Source organism: Erpetoichthys calabaricus, chromosome 8 (genome assembly GCF_900747795.2).
Source record: "Erpetoichthys calabaricus chromosome 8, fErpCal1.3, whole genome shotgun sequence".
Classification (NCBI taxonomy): Eukaryota; Metazoa; Chordata; class Cladistia; order Polypteriformes; family Polypteridae; genus Erpetoichthys; species Erpetoichthys calabaricus.
In genome coordinates, this window is record NC_041401.2 from 5,749,892 (window position 1) to 5,770,787 (window position 20,896).

A 20,896-nucleotide genomic window follows, 5' to 3' on the forward strand; every position below is an offset into this window, starting at 1 on the left:
ATGGCGGCCGATGTTGACGCCTTAGTCTTTCTTTGTGCAATTTCACAACGTCAAAGCGTTTTGACAAAGGAGAACTCCAGAAGTGGACTCGGCGCGTGTAAACATATAGATTTTTAAGAAACCAGATTTTTGCCTTAACCGGTTTACTCACCTTATCCCGGTTTTGTATGTGCATGTAAACGCACGTTGTGCCATACATTCGAAAGTAGAAACAGCATCTGGCTCCACACTCTTAGTTTTCATTTTCCTTTAACATTTTGTTTCAGGCTGAAATGGAGGAGTTGGAATTCACCCTCATGGGAAGCAATTCTTATTCAGCGCGGTTTGGGGAAACAATCACAGATCTGGGGGACATCGATAATGACGGATTTACAGGTAAGAGAAGAATTGCTTTGTCTGACTGGTTGAGGGGGCACCTGTATGATTGCTTTATGCAGAACATGTGTCATTTTACTAACCCATGAAGTGGTGATATGAAGGCTGTGTCATTAAAACGCTTAACATTATATTAGTAGGCTTAAAGGATAAGTTTGGCATTTTTCAAGCTAAAATAATTTCTTCACAATCACAGACATGGACAAGTTTGTTAGCACCCCTCCAAGGAAAAATGAAGAACCCACGATTGTCTCTGAAATAACCTGAAACTGACAAATTTCATTGACACCCATCATTGTTTATTCCGGATTTAACAAAAATCAGATTTTGCTTTCGAGTTTTAAATTCAACAGAATATTTCAAATAATAACACAAATGAAAATCACATGGACAAAAAACGACGGGACCCTTCACCTAATATTTGGTGACACAATCTTAAGAGTTTGCAATCCCTGCACGTGAGCGATTTCTGGAACTCTCTGTTAGACTTCTGCACCTGTCCACAGGTCGTTAGGCCTACTTGTCCTGAGCAAGCTGCTCTAGCTGGGTCAGGTTTGAAGGGAGTCTTCTCCAGACGGCATGTTTCAGTCTTTTCCATCGATGTTTGATGGAATTCAAATGAAAAGGCCACTTTCGTTTTGTTCTTTACTGTTCTTGGGTGCTTTTACCTGTGTACTTTGGCTCATTATCCTGTTGGAGGGTCCATGACCTGCTACAGACACTCGCTCCCATATGCCTTGATCGTCTTGAGTTTTCATTGTTCTTTGCACAGACTCAAGGCACCCCATGCTAGACACAGCAAAGAAGCCCTAAAACATTAGCGAGACTCCTCCATGTTTCATAGTATCTAAGGTGGTCATTTTCTTTGAAAGCTTCTTGTTTTTCGTCCGTCGACACAGAGCTGATGTGACTTGCCAAAATGCTCCAGTTTGTCTCACCTGTCATTCTCCCAGAAGAACTGTGGCTTGTCAATATGCATTTTAGCAAATTCCAGTCTGGATTTTTTTTTACAGTGGAGTCCTCCTGGGTCGTCTTCCATTGAGCCCACTGTCACTCAAAAAGCGACCGATGGTGTGATCAGACACTGATGGACCTTGACCTTGGAGTTCAGCTTGTGTCTCTTTGGAAGTTGCCCATGGCTTTTCATCTACCATTCCAAGTGTCCTTCTGTCCTTTCTGGGATTGATTTTCCTCTTGTGGCCGCATCCAGGGAGGTTGGCTACAGTCCTGTGGACCTTCAGCTTCTTCATAATAATTGTAATTGTTGTCAGAGGGACATCAAGCTACTTGGAGATGGTCTTCTAGCCTTTGACTTTAACATGTTGTCTTCTTCTTCTTTTGTTGGCTGCTCCCATTAGGGGTTGCCACAGCGGATCATCTTTTTCCATCTCTTCCTGTCCTCGTCATCTTGCTCTGTCACACCCATCACCTGCATGTCCCCTCTCTCCACATCCATAAACCTTCTCTTAGGCCTTCCTCTTTTCCTTTTGTCTGGCAGCTCTATCCTTAGCACCCTTCTTCCAATATACTCAGCATCTCTCCTCTGCACATGTCCAAACCAATGCAATCTCGCCTCTCTGACTTTGTCTCCAAACTGTACAACCTGAGCTGACCCCTAATGTCCTTATTTCTAATCCTATCCATCCTCGTCACACCCAGTGCAAATCTTATTATCTTTAACTCTGCCACCTCCAGCTCTGTCTCCTGCTTTCTGGTCAGTGCCATCATCTCCAGCCCATATAACATAGCTGGTCTCACTACCGTCCTGTAGACCTTCCCTTTCACTCTCGCTGATACCCGTCTGTCACAAATCTCACCTGAAACTCTTCTCCACCCTTTCCACCCTGCCTGCACTCTCTTCTTCACTTCTCTTCCACACCTACCATTACTCTGTACTGTTGATCCCAAATATTTAAACTCATCCACCTTTGCTAACTCTACTCCCTTCATCCTCACCATTCCTCTGACCTTCCTCTCATTCACACACATGTATTCTCTCTTGTTCCTACTGACCTTCACTCCTCTCCTCTCTAGAGCAGATCTCCACCTCTCCAGGGTCTCCTCAACCTGCTCCCTACTCTCGCTACAGATCACAATGTCATCAGCAAACATCACAGTCCATGGGGACTCCTGTCTAATCTCGTCTGTCAACCTGTCCATCACCATTGCAAATAAGAAAGGGCTCAGAGCCGATCCCTGATGTAATCTCACCTCCGTCACTCCTACCGCAGACCCCACGACTGTCACACTCCCCTCATACATATCTTGTACCACTCTCACATAATTCTCTGCCACTCCCGACTTCCTCATACAATACCACAGCTCCTCTCGAGGCCCCCTGTCATATGCTTTCTTCAGGTCCACAAAGATGCAATGCAGCTCCTTCTGACCTTCTCTGTACTTCTCTATCAACACCCTCAGAGCAAACATGGCATCTGTGGTGCTGTTTCTTGGCATGAAACCTTTCACATGCTTGTCTATCATTTATTTTCTGATTTCTCAGACGACTCTTTCCTTTGCTTTCTCTGCTGCGTGTTTAGTATGGGGACACACGATTACAGCAAACAGCAAAGTGATGCCTTTTCTCCATTTAAATTGGCCGAATGACTGATTGCACGATTGGAAATGTGTGTGATATGAATTCAACAAAACGAGTGGATTGAAAAATCACTCGCATCCAATTATTTAGGATCTTTTTTAGGGGTACCAACAAATGTGTGCAGGTAATTTGTAGATTAAGCGTCATTTGATCTCTTGTCACACTTGCTTTGCTTTGCTCGATGACATCTCAAAGGAATGCAGGTACACAGGGGACAATTGCTTTTCAGGTGGTATACAGCACTTTTTCAATGAGCTGCAAGGATACCCATAAATTTGTCCACATCTGTGTATTAATTTGCCTCTTGAAATTGTGTTCTTAAGGCATTTTTTTAAATAAATTTTACAAATACCTCATTTGTTGTTGCAGCTTACAAAAAGGCTTAAGGGTACACGGGTCCAAAGGTTAATAAAAAAGCCTTACAACTTTACCAGATATGCCCACTTTGCAGTAGCAATGGCTTCAATTTAAGAAAGCGTGCCTTCCATGTTTATGAGGCATCCTTGTGAAAATTAAAGGAAACTGGAAATGATCATTTCATCTTAGAACTATTTTCCTTGAGGTCAGAATACATTTCCTGTTCACTGGTCTGCTCACAGGTGTCATCATGGGAGGCGTTTAGACTGATTAACTAGGGAAGCTGATCAGCATGAAACCAAACACGTGTCAGAAACTGCTTAGAGCAATTTTGTCTTTCAAGAAGATGGTTCGAGAATGCGCATTTTCAGGTTGTGAACATCTTCATCTTTCGGCTACTCCTGTTAGGGGTTGCCATAGTGGATCATCTTTTTCCATATCTTCCTGTCCTCGTCATCTTGCTCTGGCACACCCATCACCTACATGGCCTCTCTCACCACATCCATAAACCTTCTCTTAGGCCTTCCTCTTTTCCTCTTGCCTGGCAACTCTATCCTTAGCATCCTTCACCCAGTATACCAAGCATCTCTCCTCTGCAAATGTCCAAACCAACACCATCTCGCCTCTCTGACTTGGTCTCCCAACTTGAGCTGACCCTATAATGTCCTCATTTCTAATCCTGTCCATCCTCGTCACACCCAATGCAAATCTTAGCATCTTTAACTCTGCCACCTCCACCTCTGTCTCCTGCTTTCTGGTCAGTGTCATCGTCTCCAGCCCATATAACATACTTGGTCTCACTACCATCCTGTAGACCTTCCCTGTCACTTTTGCTGATACCTGTCTGTCACTAATCACTCCTGACACTCTTCTTCACTCATTCCACCCTGCCTGCACTTTCTTCTTCACCTCTCTTCCACAATCCCCGTTACTCTGTACTGTTGATCCCAAGTATTTGAACTCATCCACCTTCACCAGCTCTACTCCCTACATCCTTACAATTCCACTGACCTCCCTCTCATTTACACACATGTATTCTGTCTTGGTGGTCCTACTGATCTTCATTCATCTCCTCTCGTCTCATATCTCCACCTCTCCAGGGTCTCCTGAACCTGCTCCCTACTCTTTCTACAGATCACAATGTCACCAGCAAACACCACAGTCCATGGGGACTCCTGCCTAATCTCATCTGTCAATCTGTCCATCACCATTGCAAATAAGAAAGGGCTCAGAGCCGATCCCTGATGTAATCCCACCTCCGTCACTCCTACTGCAGACCTCACCACTGTCACACTTCCCTCGTACATATCCTGTACAACTCTTATGTACTTCTCTGCCACTCCTGACTTCCTCATACAATACCACAGCTCCTGTCTCCTCACCCTGTCATCTGCTTTCTTCATGTCCACAAAGACGCAATGCAACTCCTTCTGGCCTTCTCTAAACTTCTTCATCAACACCCTCAGAGCAAACATCACATCTGTGGTGCTCTTTCTTGGCATGAAGCCACACTGTTGCTCACTAATCATCATCTCCCATCTTAACTGAGCTTCCAGTACTCTTTCCCATAACTTCATGCTGCGGTTTATCAGTTTTATCCCCCTCTAGTTTCTACAGCTCTGCACATCCCCCTTATTTTTAAAAATCGGCAACAGTACATTTCTTCTCCACTCCTCAGGCATCCTCTCACTTTCCAAGATTCCATTAAAAATTAAGATGTGAACATATATTTAGAAAATTAAGAGTTTACCGTTTGCATCGATTACCTTCACCGATACCTTAAAGTTGTTGGCTTTTAGTGTTTAGGCTGGATGTGAGCACCCAAATTGAAGACCTACTGAAAGTGGACCAATGAGTATGTATCAACGATTTCTCCATGGATGAGTACTTGCAGCCGATGTTCCTGATCACTCATTATTGAAGCCAATGGCAGTTCTAGACATGTTTCAGGGGTGTCATTTCACTGCAGTTGCAACTCTAGTGGGCTGAAACGTACTGTAGATCCATAGAATAACAACATTGCAAATGTCTTTCATTTGTAGGGTGGCAAAGTTGAACAATCAAAAGTGGTGCTGCTTTACAGATGTTGTGCCATGGGTTTGAGTCCATTTCATCTTAGAACTATCCTTTGATGTCAAGGTACCCTTTATCTCAGGTGACTTTCCATTGGCATGTCAACAGCTTGACAAGTAAGAACAGTGGCACCGAGTGGCACAGCAGGACACCAAGAAGAGACACCGAATTGAGGAGGGGTGGTGATGGCTAAAATGACTGATAAGCAGCTCAGCCAATCAGCATCTCTTATCAGGGTGCGCTGGACTAAAGTCGGGAGTCTGCAGGTTGAGATGGAGTAGGTGGGTTTTAGGGGGACATCTGTGACAAAAGCAACAGATCAGTTCACAGGCCACCTGAAGCCCACCTAACATTATTGATTTGTCTGGCTGTACTTTATACTGTCCGTCTATCTATCTATCTATCTATCTATCTATCTATCTATCTATCTATCTATCTATCTATCTATCTATCTATCTATCTATCTATCTATCTATCTATCTATCTATCTATCTATCTATCTATCTATCTATCTATCTATCTATCTATCATATGGTGCCTTTCACATATGGCTCTCTATCTGTCTGCTTGCCTGCCTGTGATTGGTCTGTCTGTTTGTCTTTGTACCTTTGTGTTCGTCGCCTTTCATATTTTTCTTATCTTTCTGTTTTTTGGTGTCTTTTCTCTCTCTCTATGTGTTCTCTTGTAGTTTTAGAGAGAAATTTCCTTTTTTTGAGACAGCAGGTCAGTCACTTGAGAAAGTGACCCAGGCACTGGTGCAGATCTGTGGCTTGTCCATTGGTAGCACAATAGCCATCTTGCAAAATGACTCCAAAGACGCATGGACAAACAGCTCAGGGGGTTTTTGGGGAGCCCACACTCTGTTGTGTGGTCTTTGGGGAAGAAAAAAACCAAAACAACAAGAGCAGAGTCCAAAGCAGACGTGTGTCGACCCCCGCGTGCCTCTCTGTGCCTCACACTCACTAAAACCCTGTGAGCGCCAGTCCTGCTTCCCCCACTCGAGTGCCTGTGGCGGTGGCAGCGCTCCTAATGAGGCTTGTTTCATAAATGGTACTTTAAAGGGCATTCTCATGTAAGCATTTTTTTCCAAAGCGCAGCAGTTAACTCGCGCCATGTGCTGATGTTTTCAAATCCAAATGTCTTGCAGATCTTGCTGTCGGCGCACCACAGGAGGACGATCTGACAGGCGCTGTTTACATCTACAATGGCCGGAAGAAGGGGATCTCACGCTCCTTCTCTCAAGTAGGTACACATCAGCAGGCAGGCAGCAATCCAAGGGTCGGGTTACAACTTTAAAGTCCACGCTTGAGAAGCAGAAGTCAGCCATCAGGGATTAATAAGGTCACTGAGACACACAAAAGAGACGATGAGTCAGAGGTGAAGCGGATGGTCGTTAATGAAGTTGTCAGCCATGCATCAGGTCAACACTGTGGAATGTGAGGGTATACACAAGTGGACTTCTCAGGTTTGAGCCGTCATTCACATGCCAGGGTGCAAGCCATGGCAACTGAGACCTCAGTTTAGTTTTACTATGCCAGTCTGTACTGAGTGTGGGGCTCAGAGCGTTAGAGCAAACTACAGTAGAAATGACACAGAAAAAGACAAACGGGGTCAGACACACAAAGCTGAGCAATAGAAATGGACGCTGACCGTAACAAACTAAGGAGAGAAAAACCAAAACAAAGTCGTCAGATTTAAAGGAGAAAATAAACCTCTGGGGGTCCACAGTCAGTAAGAACAGACAAAGTAAGAAACAGTTAGAGTACAGGGGACCTCGGCCCACTGGACACTCATACACCCTCTCTGGTCATTTAATAGGAAAGTCCGTACTGGCCATCTAATCAAATGACAAAATCTTCACCAAGAAGAGACACAGAATTGAGGAGGGGTGGTGATGACTTAAATGACTGATAAACGGCTCAGCCAATCAGCATCTCTAATCAGGGCATGTTGGGCTGAAGTTGGGAGTCTGTAGATGGAGATGGAGTAGGTGGGGTTTAGGGGGACATCTGTGACAAAAGCAACAGATCAGTCCACAGGCCACCGGAAGGGCACCTAACACTATGGAATTATCAGTCTGTACTTTTATATAGTGCTCTATCTATCTATCTATCTATCTATCTATCTATCTATCTATCTATCTATCTATCTATCTATCTATCTATCTATCTATCTATCTATCTATCTATCTATCTATCTATCTATCTATCTATCTATCTATCTATCTATCTATCTATCTATCTATCTATCTATCTATCTATCTATCTATCTAATACTGTCATTCACATCTACTGTAGCTACCTAATGTCTCCTTTTTAATTCCAGAGAATTACTGGAGAGACCCTTGGACACCCTTTTAAGATGTTTGGCCAGTCTGTGGCAGGAGGTGTGGACGTGGATGATAACGGGTATCCAGGTAGGCATCACGTTATGTTGCTAAGACTTCCCAAACACGATGTGCTGCATTTATATAGTGCATTTCATTAGAACACAGAGGCCTGACAAAGTAAAGCTGAAGACCCACCCAATGTGCCCGTCTTTTGCAGCCAGTGAATCTTTCTTCTTTTTTTTTTTATAATAGCCTGTCATTTTTCACCCTTTCTGTCCAGCTCTCCTCTTGTAGGAAGATCACACATTACTTTTTGTGACTCTTCTGATACATTTCACCCTCTGGGAAGCTGGAGCTTATCCTTGTAACATCAGGTGCCTGGCAGGAACCAGCACTGGACAGAGTAGCCGCTCATCCCAGGTCCACCCACACTCAGCTACAATGTGCAGCTGCCAGTTCACCTCATTTGCACCCGTTTGACATGTGGGATACATTTGGTTGTGCCCAGGATAGAGACATGCGAGGAACGTGAAATGTCCCGACAGACAGTAATGGGTCTGGGAGTTAAAGCGCGTGCCATCATTTGAGTAAGGCTGGATTAAGACCCTCCCCAGGACCCATGGTGATTTATCTCCATAACAGAGAGCTGATCATACTTTTTAATAGTGTATAGCACAGACATCAGGGAGTTTATTGCTGCACGGTATTTCACACATTTGATTATGGTGCAAGACTCGCTCTTTTCATGAAATTGTGGGATCCCCTTTGCTCATTTGGGCATTACAGCCCTCAGACACTCCATTATTTGATTAAAAAGGGGTGGGGGAGTGAGGTGAATTGGAAAAAACACCCTCTTCTGTCATGGGGCGCTGAGAACGCACACACAACACACCCAGACATTACTGTAGATGCCCTCCATGGCATTCAGTGTGTGTCATTGAATAACAGAGGCTCGTAGCAATCAGGTGACTTGCTTGGGGGCACAGAAAGCTGGGCAGAGGCCAAACTGGCGCATACAGAGGCAGACAGTGAGTGCCACTTTGATTGACACGTCTGCATACTTTATCTCAGAGGATCCAGCACAAGCAGCCCCCTCAATTTATATCACCATCAGTTATAAGGTGCCTCTCCTAACCAATTATCTTTTAAATAGTGACTTTCCTTTCTGTTTATTAAATGTACCATCTTAGAGCTATCTGTTTATTGTATGGGGACTTTCCTGTAAATCCATTTATCAGTTTTACTGGGCCTTTTACATCTGTCTCTCATATAGTGCCACTTCTGTGTAACTATCAATTATATAGTGCCTTTCCTATCTATCTATCTATCTATCTATCTATCTATCTATCTATCTATCTATCTATCTATCTATCTATCTATCTATCTATCTATCTATCTATCTATCTATCTATCTATCTATCTATCTATCTCTCTATCTATCTATCTATCATATAGTGCCTTTCATATCTATCTATCTATCTATCTATCTATCTATCTATCTATCTATCTATCTATCTATCTATCTATCTATCTATCTATCTATCTATCATATAGCGCCTTTCTATCTATCTGTCTGTCTGTCTGTCTGTCATATAGTGCCACTTCTGTGTAACTATCGATTATATAGTGCCTTTCATATCTATCTATCTATCTATCTATCTATCTATCTATCTATCTATCTATCTATCTATCTATCTATCTATCTATCTATCTATCTATCAATCATATAGTGCCTTTCTATCTATCTATCTATCTATCTATCTATCTATCTATCTATCTATCTATCTATCTATCTATCTATCTATCTATCTATCTGTCTGTCTGTCTGTCTGTCTGTCTGTCTGTCTGTCTGTCTGTCTGTCATATAGTGCCTTTCTATCTTTATCTATCTATCATATAGTGTCTGTCTGTCTGTCTATCATATAGTGCCTTTCTATCTTTATCTATCTATCTATCTATCTATCTATCTATCTATCTATCTATCTATCTATCTATCTATCTATCTATCTATCTGTCTGTCTGTCTGTCTGTCTGTCTGTCTGTCTGTCTGTCTGTCATATAGTGCCTTTCTATCTTTATCTATCTATCATATAGCGTCTGTCTGTCTGTCTATCATATAGTGCCTATCTATCTATCTATCTATCTATCTATCTATCTATCTATCTATCTATCTATCTATCTATCTATCTATCTATCTATCTATCTATCTATCTATCTATCTATCTATCTATCTATCTATCTATCTATCTATTCTTCCTTTTACTTTATGTCATTTTAATCTTCTTGGTATATAGTGACAGTACTCCGCGTCTCTCTTTGATATATGTATTTTTACTTTCCTGTCTATTTATCTATCTTCAGTACTGTATGTTGTTTGGCAGCCATTGCCGAGGTGGTCATTTCCATTCAGCCGCTCACCAACTTGGCCGCGTTGACTGTAAGTTTACCTCTCCCAGTGTCGCCTGTTCCTCACACTGGTTAAGTCAGTAGATTTTCCAGATCCTTTCCTTTTTTTCCTGGTCACATTTCCCAGTTTATTTGGTGGCCGGATTGCCGTGGGAGGATGCGGATAGCTTCATTATATCTGCGTGTTTACGCTACTTCCCCAGGTTTCTCATCTTGCTGTAGTTTCTTGCCTTCCCAGTATTGTCGGGCGTTTCTTTTCCAAGCTTCCTGGAATTCTTTCCCTTTTCCTCCTCCTTGGTATGGAGACATGCGGTGCAGTGGTCCTCCTGATATCTCCAATCCTAAGTTGTTCTTTGACCTGATTAGTTCTTTAAGCCCAAGAGAGCAGGAAATCCTGGTGTACATTAATGTGAAGTTTGGATGAACTCATACTGGAGGGGGGAAGAATCACTGGGACACAGTGAAGATGTGACAGGCAGGATAGCATTGTGTTATTAATGGATTATGGGTGACCGTGGGGGCCGTAGCTGTTAGGCAGTTCTACCAGTTAGATATTAAGAACTGTAGCCGCACTGGCAGCCCTGCACCTCAGCCTCCATCTGCTGTCTGTTTTGAGACATTTGGTCTCTTTGCCTTTTTCAATGTTTGTGTTGCTGTGCAAATTTATTTAAATTTTCCATCCATAAATCTATCTATTTTGTGAACTCACTTTGTTCATTCCAAGTTTGCCTGTAGAGGGAGCCATAGAGCAGCCCAGCGTCATCAAGTGTAAAGCAGTGGCCAGTGCCACACTGACTGCCAGTTTATCACTGGTTTGGTCTGTAGGGGGCACTCTTTGTCCATTCCCAAGCCAGGAATAAATATGAAAGATCAAAAAGGACTGGCAAGAGACAGTAAAACGGATGATAATCAGACCCAAAAATCAAGACAGGAGCTCTAAACAAAACTGAAAATCCGAGATAGGAGCAAAAGTTCCCTTTAGATTGTGCGAGTTGATCCAGGGATGGATTGGCATCATTTTCAGGATTGGTTTTTGCCTTGAGCCCCATGCATGCTGGGATGGAGTCCACTCTCTGTTCCCCTATTCCTGTCTCTGAACTTGATTAAGTTGGCCTGAGAGCGCTCTGTGACGTTATTTGTGTAATGCTGCTCCCTCTAGAGGACAAAAGTTGTCAGTACAATGAGATGCAAGTTCCTGGTTTGCCTTCATCACCATCAGGGAGTCAATCCATCCATACCATGGTTGTAGGGAAGACAGGGTGCAAGGAAGGAACAGTTCCTGGACATCACGTACATACCAAGGGCCAGTTTAGTGTTTCCTGTTTGTTACCTTTAGAGCAGTGTGGTCCCATCCAGCTGATCACTTTGGATGTGAGCTTTTCGTCTCAATGGCTCTCAGTGCCACTGCTGCACTACATTAATCTTGTTGTCTTTTGCAGATTTGGTGGTCGGAGCTTTCTTGTCCGAAGCTGCGGTGGTGTTGAGGTAAGGCTGATTTCGTTTATAAACTTGTGAAATTTGCAGGTGATGTGAAAATGTGAGGAATGGCAGTTAAAAAAAAATCAGAAATACCTGGACCATCTTCAGACCTGGTCGAGCACTTAAAGGATGCAGTTTAATGTACAAAAGTGCAAGGCGCTACACACAGGGTTGAAGGAACATCAATTATAAATACATGGTGGGAGACACAGAGCTAAAGGAAGATGACCCAGTAAAGGGCTTAGGGGTTTGTGTTGACACAACAGCTGAGCATTGTGCAGAACCGATTAAAAAGACAAACAAAAGGTTAGGTCATTTCATAACACTGTTGAATATAAAGCAAGGGACGTCCTGCCCAGACTTCAGAAATGCGCTGGTGAGTCCTCGTCTGGTGTATTGTGTGTAGTTCTGGTCCACTCCAGGCTCCTCCTCGAACCCAACACCGTCGATAGTTACGACCGAATGAGCTGACAGATGGGGACAAATCACACATGGAGCAAGGGGATGGTGGAAAAAGTGTTCCCTGCTTTTATTGAAAAAGGAATCAAACCAAAACCAAAAACAGTGTCCACAGTGCAGTTCTCCAAACACGTCCATAAATTAATAATCCATAAAAAGAAATGGAGAGTGGGGGATTAAAATACAAGAAATCAATCCGTTAAAAGCGGAGGTTAAAAATGCAGTCAGTGGCTCCTTCAGATCCTAGTCCACCTCCATCTTCGTCTCCCCGGCTCACCCATCACTCGCACAGCCACGAGCTTCATCCCCTGACCCCCGTCTTGGCTGCCTCTTCACAGCGCAGCCAGACCATCTGAGGTTGGCACTCCTCCCATCATCCTTCACACACTCGCAGTGCCTGGGGAGGTGAACAGCCATGCTAGTCCCACTCCACGCCATTGTTCAGTGTGGCCAACCAGCCCTTAGAGCGCCACAACCCACCCTCTTTTCTGGGGCCCCTATTCGTGCTGCCTTTATCCTCTAGGTGGTCAGATCATAAGAATAATATTAATTCTTTACATTTATATAGTGCTTTTCTCACTACTCAAAGCACTCTCCACACAGGGAGGACCCGGGAAGTGAACCCATAATCTCCTTAATGCAAAGCTGCAGCACTACCACTGCACCTCTTCACCAAGACTACTCGTCAGCCGGATTCTAACCTCTCTCTCCATTTTCATTCCATTTCTTTTCCCCCCTTTTTACACTCGCGCTTCTCATCTTGTATGTGAGGATGTGGCACAGGTGTGGCGATTAGCCGCCCCCGGCATCAGTTATGGACATGGACGATTCCTCACCTGTGCACTTAAGTGTGGAAACGCCAGCGTTGCATCACGTCCCACACTAACACCTTAAGCTGCCAGTGTGGTGATTATTTTTCTCTATTATATAAAAAAATCCTGTGACGCGACAACACTTTTTGGAAGTCCCGCAAGATGAGACATAAAAAATTTAACAAACGAGAGGATCTGTTCAAAACTTTTTTAATATATGGCAATATCTTCTAATCAATAACAGTAAAACAGTAAAAGTGTAAGTTTAAAAAGTATTTGCTTGTTAATTTCAGAGCCAAACAGAACAAAACTGTAATACGCAACGAATACCTCTGACGCAACATGAAACATAATTTACGTTCAAATTATTACGTTTTACTCTTTTTTACTATGGTTAACTACTCGCTGTAATGTAAAGTAGTTCTATTATGCATATGTAACAATTCCCATGAAAATAAAAATCTGTTTAAATTACATCCGCATCCCCATAGTGAGCGACAGAACTGCAAAGAGGCTAGAATTTAGCGCAGGCAGGGGGGGTTTGGCGAGCGAAATGAGTAGGGGGCAGAGCCCCCTTGTATTTTAAAAGGCAATCAGCCGCGGACCTCACCTTACCACATTGTATTGTAAAGTACAGTAATCCCTCACTTAACGCGGGAGATAGGTTCCAAGGCCGACCGCGATAACTGAATTTCTGCGTAGTAGGGGCACCATATTTATTTAATTATTTAACGTGTATTTGGATGTTTTTAAACCCTCCCTGTATTGTTTACAACCCACCCTTTACTCTATTAATAACAGGGACAACTGCTAAGCAATATGAAATCGGTAGATAAGTTTACACTTACTGTATAGCGAAGTACACATAGCTATATATGACGTGATGATGGTGATGAATATGCTGCGCAGTAAAAATGATGATGATTGAAGGTGATAATCCCCTGAATGCAGTAGCAAGAGCACGTTAATGTTGAATGAGTGAGATGAGACTTCCTGGTTAATGCAGCACTCCGTCGCTGAGCCAATCAGCAGCACACAGGAACTTAACTGCGTGCTCTGATTGGGTAGCTTCTCAGCCATCCGCCAATAGCATCTATTGTATGAAATCAACTGGGCAAACCAACTGAGGAAGCAAATACCAGAACTAAAAAGACCCATTGTCTGCAGAAACCCGGGAAGCAGCGAAAAATCCGCGTTATATATTTAGATATGCTTACATATAAAATCCGCGAAGTCGTGAATCCGCAAAAAGTGAACCGCAAAGTAGCGAGGGATTACTGTACATTATTTGAGATTGAGATCAATTTTTTTATTTTTAATAAATTTGCAAAAAACTCAAGTAAAACTTTTTCCACGTTGTCATTATGGGGTGTTGTGTGCAGAATTTTGAGGAAAAAAATGAATTTAATCCATTTTGGAATAAGGCTGTAACATAACAAAATGTGGAAAAAGTGATGAAGCGCTGTGAATACTTTCCGGATGCACTGTATGTGTAGCAAATTTCAGGTCAATCAGTGAAACGGTTTGCGAGCTACAGGTGATTTAAAATCCTGGGCAGACAAACAGACAGCCACAGTAACATATATTATATATAAAGACCAGAAATTATACGGTAAAATCAAGTCCCGACTTATTCACAGGAGAACTTAAACATGAGTATATACTGTAGTATTCATCACTGAGGGCAGATGCAGAGTGCTGTGAGCAGTTCTCAGTTAAAATGCACATATAGCTCATAATAATCACTAAATACAGAACTGGTAGACATATAAATGCAGATTTGTTAAAACACACAGATGACAAGGCAGAAACTGATTAAAACATAAATGAATACCAACAATACCTGTCCATTAATTAGCCAGTGAACTACAGCCAGGGCGGCACGGTGGCGCAGTGGGTAGTGCTGCTGCCTCACAGTTGGGAGACCTGAGGACCTGGGTTCTCTTCCCGGGTCCTCCCTGCGTGGAGTTTGCATGTTCTCCCCGTGTCTGCGTGGGTTTCCTCCGGGCGCTCCGGTTTCCTCCCACAGTCCAAAGACATGCAGGTTAGGTGGATTGGCGATTCTAAATTGGCCCTGGTATGTGCTTGGTGTTTGTGTGTGTCCTGCGGTGGGTTGGCACCCTGCCCGGGATTGGTTCCTGCCTTGTGCCCTGTGTTGGCTGGGATTGGCTCCAGCAGACCCCGTGACCCTGTGTTCGGATTCAGCGGGTTGGAAAATTGATGGATGGATGAACTACAGCCAATTGACAACAGTGGAGATTAAAATTATACAAGAGGAAGTCAAAAATAGTCCGGGAGACCTCGGCCAATGGCCGCCCCCTAATTGCGTGTGTGTGTGTGACAACTTTGTATTCAGGTACACTACTTCAGGTCAGCTCTTCCTCCCTTTTCCCCTTTTTAACATCTAAACCTCAGGCAGTTAGACCGAGTAAAGGAACAGGCGGGAATTCGTTCACACATTGTAAAGAGTGACAGACAAAGGAAAAGTTTTGGGAGAATCCATCCCGTATTTTGTCATTTCTCGGGACAAAAAAATGCTGCGTGATACTCCGCCAAGTAGTGTGTCGAGACTGAGTCACCAACAAGGACTGCCTGGTGAGCAAAGGGGGTGTGTTTTTATAGTGGAAGGGACAGGAAGAGGCGGGTTATCTGGAGGGAGGGATGTGAGGTCATCAGGGGGCGTGGTCTGAAGCCAGAAGAGGGAGGAAGGAAGTTCTTACTGCTCCTGAAAGAATGGAAGAAAAGGCATTAGCACACTTAGTTACCGCCTATACCTGCGCTTCAGAATTAGTTAGATCCCCGTGCTGCACCCCCATGTGCATGTGTGTGACAACATTTAATTATGTATTATTGATAATATAGTTAAAAATATTGTAGAAGCGGAATACAATGTAAATAGTGGCCCACCATACCCTTACAGCCTAAGTAGCAGTGTGTCTTGCATCCATAGGTCGCTCTCAGCTTATCTTCAGTCTGGCTGGCTTAGCTACCATGTGGCCTTTGTGTGGAGTTATGAAACAGGACACATGCCAGTCTCAATATGGCTACTGAGATACAGCTGTCTTTATTATGGTTCTTCTCTTCATGGCCAGATTGTGTGAGTGTGAATGGGAGTTAAAGGCAAAGTGACCAACTTTATTCCATTTTTACCCCAAAATATAAACCAATGGGACGTCATAGTACAGAATGGCCTCCAGTTCATAAACGGCCATACTTTTAGACCAATAGAATTAGTGGAGCAAAATGTAGGCAAAAAGAAGAGGGCTAGTGGGGCAGGCTAAAAATGGAGAAGATTTGGACAATCTATTATATCTATTATATAGTGCCTTTCATATCTATCTATCTATCTATCTATCTATCTATCTATCTATCTATCTATCTATCTATCTATCTATCTATCTATCTATCTATCTATCTATCTATCTATCTATTATATAGTGCCTTTCCTATCTATCTATCTATCTATCTATCTATCTATCTATCTATCTATCTATCTATCTATCTATCTATCTATCTATCTATCTATCTATCTATCTATCTATCTATCTATCTATCTATCATATAGTGCCTTTCATATCTATCTATCTATCTATCTATCTATCTATCTATCTATCTATCTATCTATCTATCTATCTATCTATCTATCTATCTATCTATCTATCTATCTATTATATAGTGCCTTTCATATCTATCTATCTATCTATCTATCTATCTATCTATCTATCTATCTATCTATCTATCTATCTATCTATCTATCTATCTATCTATCTATCTATCTATCTATCTATCTATCTATCTATCTATCTATCTATCTATCTATCAAAGGGGACAGGCTCAAGGTGGATCAAGATGCAAGGAAAACGAGGGGATAGGAGCAGAGAAAAGTGAAGGGAGAATCAACTGACTGACCAAGGGGTAGACCAAGGGGGGAGCTAATTTCAGGCAAGAAAGAAGAGGCTGGTGTGGAGTAAAGTAAATGAAGAAGCAACATGTAGAGAAAATGGGATGGGCTAAAGGAGGGGTAAAAGACAGGAAGAAGAAGAGGCTAGGGAGGAGCAAAGGGGGACAAGCTGAAGGTGGATGAAGATGCAGCCAAATTGAGTGGGTAGGAGCAGAGAAGAGGAAATTGAAGTGAGAATCAAAGGACACAGCAAAGGGGTAGACTGAGGGTGGAGCAAAATGTAGACAAAAGGAGAAGATGGGGGCAGAGAAAAATGCAAAGTAAAAGGGACGAGCTAAGGTTGGAGTAAAGGACAGGCAAAAGAAGTGGCTGGGAGGGTGGAGCAAAAGGGCAATTAGAGGGAGAAGCAAAAGAGCAGGCTAAGGGTCGATCAAGATGGAGGCCTAATGAGTGGGTAGGGGCAGAGAAAAGTGCAGTTGAAGGAAGAAGCAAAGGGTCAGGCTAACTTAGCTTGGCAAAGGGTGAGACCAAAAGAAAAGAAAAAGAGTGGGTAGGGGCAGAGCAAAGTGAAGGGAGGAGCAAAATGTAGACAAAGGAGTAGCATGGAGCAGATTAAATTGAAAGTAAAAGGAGGAGCAAACGGGCGACTCAGGTTGGAGCAAAATGGTAGGCAAAAAAAAGTGGCTTGGGTGGGCAAGCTAAGCATGAAGCAAAGTAAAGGTGTAGGGGCGAAGCAAAAGGGATAGGCTGAGAGTGGATCAAGATGAGGCCAAACTGAGTGGGTAGGAGCAGAGAAAAGTGAAAGGAGACTCAAAGGACAAAGCAAAGGGGTAGACTAAGGGTGGAGAAACATGTAGGCAAAAGAAAAAGGGTGGGGTAAAAGAGAGGAAGAAGAAGAGGCAGAGGGGACAGACTGAGCGTGTATTGAGAAGCAGGTAAAATGAATGGGTAGGAGTTGAGAAAAGTGAAAGGAGGATGAAAGGAGAGAGAAAAGAGGTAGATTAAGGGTGGAGCAAAACGCAGGCAAAAGGAGATCCTGAAAAGTACAAAATAAAGAGCAAAAGGGATGGACTAAGGTTGGAATAAAAGACTGGGGCGGAGCTAAGGGTGGATCAGAAATGAGGAATAATGCGCGGGAAAGAGCAGAGAAAAGTGCAGGTGACGAGAAACAAAGGGTGAGGGAAAAGCAAAAATTTGAAAGCAAATGGAGTGGGTGGAGCAGAGCAAAGAGGACATGCTGATGGAGGGAGCAAAATGCAAGACAAAGGAAGGAGCAAAGGGACAGATTAAAGGTGAAGCAAAATGGAGGCAAAAAAAAAGTGGTGTAAAGGGACAGGCTAAGGGTGGAGCAAAATGCAGTCCAAGGGAGTGGCTAGGGGAGGAGCAAAGGGGGCGGGCTAAGGCTGAGTCAGTATACAGGCAAAGAATTTGCTGGGGGTGGGAACAAAGTGAAGGGAACAGCAAAGGGGCGGGCTAAGGGGGTGGAGTAAAAGACAGGCAAGAGGAGCTGGGGGGCGGAGCTCAAACCCTGACCACTTTGGCCAGGCGGCAGGCAGTAGTGTGGGGTGCCACCATAAGATACTTAGACTAACCCTTGGAAAGATGAAATGTGAATATTTAGAAGTGGTGAAGTCTATGAAAACAGTCAAGTCCGCTACTGTGAGTAAATGCCGAGCTTAAAATGTGCACTGATGCAGAATTTGTGTGAATAAATTTGCTATAAATACATTATGAAAAGGTCACATTATCAAAAATTGTTTTCAGCAGTTTTTTTTTAAATTTTTTATGTTTGTGCCTTTTGTAAGTAGTGGGAGATGCAAACACACCTGAGGGCACTCGGATATCAAGAAGGGCGGACATGCCAGCTAATAATGAACCCATTTGCTCTCCCTGCAGGACCCGGGCGATTGTCATCGTTGATACTTCTGTGCACCTCCCTGCCACCGTCAACCGCACTCGACCAGAATGCATGGAGAACAGACAGCCTGCCGTCTGCATCAACATCACTGTGTGCTTCATGGTCCAAGCCAAGGGCGTTCCTGGTCATGTTGGTGAGCCATTCACCTCGCTGTTTTTTTTTTTTTTCCTCTCCATAAGCCATCACAGTTCTGTCACCTTTTCTGTCATTGCCTTCTTATAAGTGGTCTGTGTGTGTGACTTAAGGGGTAGGCGGTCAGGTGTGAAATAAAAAGGCCACCTGGCAGGGACTCCGAGGGGTCCTTAAACATTTGGCCAGTGCTGATGAACTGGCAGGTAGGATGGAAAGTCTTGGCGAGCAGAGCCCTGCTAGGCTGGTGCCAATGTGGCAAATGAAGTGGAATAGGATTACGGTTCAAAAGCCTGTGGTGCCACGTTAAATATTGCACTTTAGTTATTTTGTGTTTAAAATGCCTTTGTTGTGCCCACTGACTCAAAGTTCTCTAAAAAAAAAAGTAAATTAGTATTGAAATGAATATTAAATGAAAAAGAAAAATGAGAACCTGAGTCATGAACGGTGCTGTGACAAAAATATTTGCCCCCATGCAGTTGTCACTTTTGGTATGTTTGTCACAATGAATGGCTTAATATAACAGTAGATAAAGCAATCACAGAATACCAAATCCCTATTACTTGTGTGAAAAGGTAATTGCCCCCTTAGTTACTCCCTCAAAGCACTGACATGAGAGTCAAACCATCACCACAATGTTTTTGAAAAGAACTTTAGGCCTCGAGCAGAGGAAATTCCAGAAGAGATCAGGACAAGCGTTATGGAAACTTACCAGTCAGTAAATGGTTACAAAACATTTCTAAGGCGCCTCAGGGGAGAACCATTATTTCAAATGGAGAACATGTGCAACAGGCTGGCCTGCCAAAAATGACCCCAAAGGCACAGCAAATTTCAAGAAGGCCCAGAGGATTCCCAGAAGAACATCTAAAGAACTGCAGGACTCTATTAAGATCAGTGTTCAGGACCCCATAATAGAAAAGAGATGGAAGAAAAATGGATGAGGTGCAAGGAGGAAACCTCTGATTGACAAGAAGAACATGACTGCCAACATTTGGAATAATCACTGACGAGCCACAAGGAGAACTCTGTGGACCACACAGATATAAAACATGGTGGTGCTAGTGTGATGGTGTGGAGATGCTTTGAATACATGGCATTACTGAAGGAACTTGAATATTTTTCAGTAGAAGGTCCAGTCGTCTGTCTGTAACATGTTATGCAGCAGGACAAGACACCAGAACGCATAAGCAACTCCACAACTGAATTGCGCAGAAGTGGTTGGAGTGGCCAGTCAAACTCCCCATAGGGAGGACCTGAGATGAGCTGTTGACAATCACACACTTCCAATGTGTCTGAAGAGAAGAGCCGACTGCAATGGCCGTGTGGAAGCTTGAGATCAAGTGGTAGGAAGTGTTTACTTGCCATTATTGCTGCGAAAGGACTTAGAACTGTACTAGCAGTGCTACCCATTTAAAACCTTTTAAAATTCCAAGAGTCAACACAGACTTGAGCGTTAACGTTTATCATTGCACCGTCTATTACAGTGTATTTTGTAATGAATGTAGTAATAAAAGATGCATTGCATATTTCATTCAGATGGTTGTGATGTTGGAGTGATAGATAGATAGATAGATAGATAGATAGATAGATAGATAGATAGATAGATAGATAGATAGATAGATAGATAGATAGATAGATAGATAGATAGATAGATAGATAGATAGATAGATAGATAGATAGATAGATAGATAGATAGATAGATACTTTATTAATCCCAAGGGGAAATTCACATGTAATTTATATGCCACTAGCAAAATACCTGCGCTCCGCAGCGGAGAAGTAATGTATTAAAGAAGTTGAGAAAAAGAAATGAAACATTGGATGCAAGGAATAAATTCAGTCTTCCCTGAGCCAGTTCCAGTGAAGACAATTGCCTCAATGAGGTTCTTGTGCAGAGATGTGATCTGAAGCCTGGTGCCATTACAAAGTTTTGGTGGTTGTAAGTTTCATAGTAACATCATTGGTGCGCCGACTTTCAAAAGTAGAGTATGTGGAGGCCTGCCCAGAGGATTAAGAGTGTGAAGAAACTAAATGAACAGGCAGGAGTCACCAGCAGGAT

The 20,896-nt window shown here is 43.0% G+C and overlaps 1 protein-coding gene and 1 long non-coding RNA gene across 2 annotated transcripts in view; one reads left to right on the top strand and one right to left on the bottom strand.

The window, feature by feature from the left end:
• Positions 1-20,896, top strand: part of itga4 (integrin alpha 4) — a 187,487-nt gene that overhangs the window by 71,396 nt on the left and 95,195 nt on the right. Inside the window, exons 10-14 of the mRNA XM_028806210.2 lie at positions 267-375; positions 6,552-6,646; positions 7,730-7,820; positions 11,579-11,624; positions 18,687-18,841. Of these exons, the coding sequence (XP_028662043.2) occupies positions 267-375; positions 6,552-6,646; positions 7,730-7,820; positions 11,579-11,624; positions 18,687-18,841 (496 nt within the window). The remainder of the gene's footprint in view (positions 1-266; positions 376-6,551; positions 6,647-7,729; positions 7,821-11,578; positions 11,625-18,686; positions 18,842-20,896) is intronic.
• On the bottom strand, positions 1,724-4,771 carry LOC127528933 (uncharacterized). Its single transcript, XR_007935556.1, has 2 exons — positions 4,588-4,771; positions 1,724-2,586 (listed from the first exon to the last, which is right to left on the bottom strand). It is a non-coding gene; the product is annotated as an uncharacterized LOC127528933 (long non-coding RNA).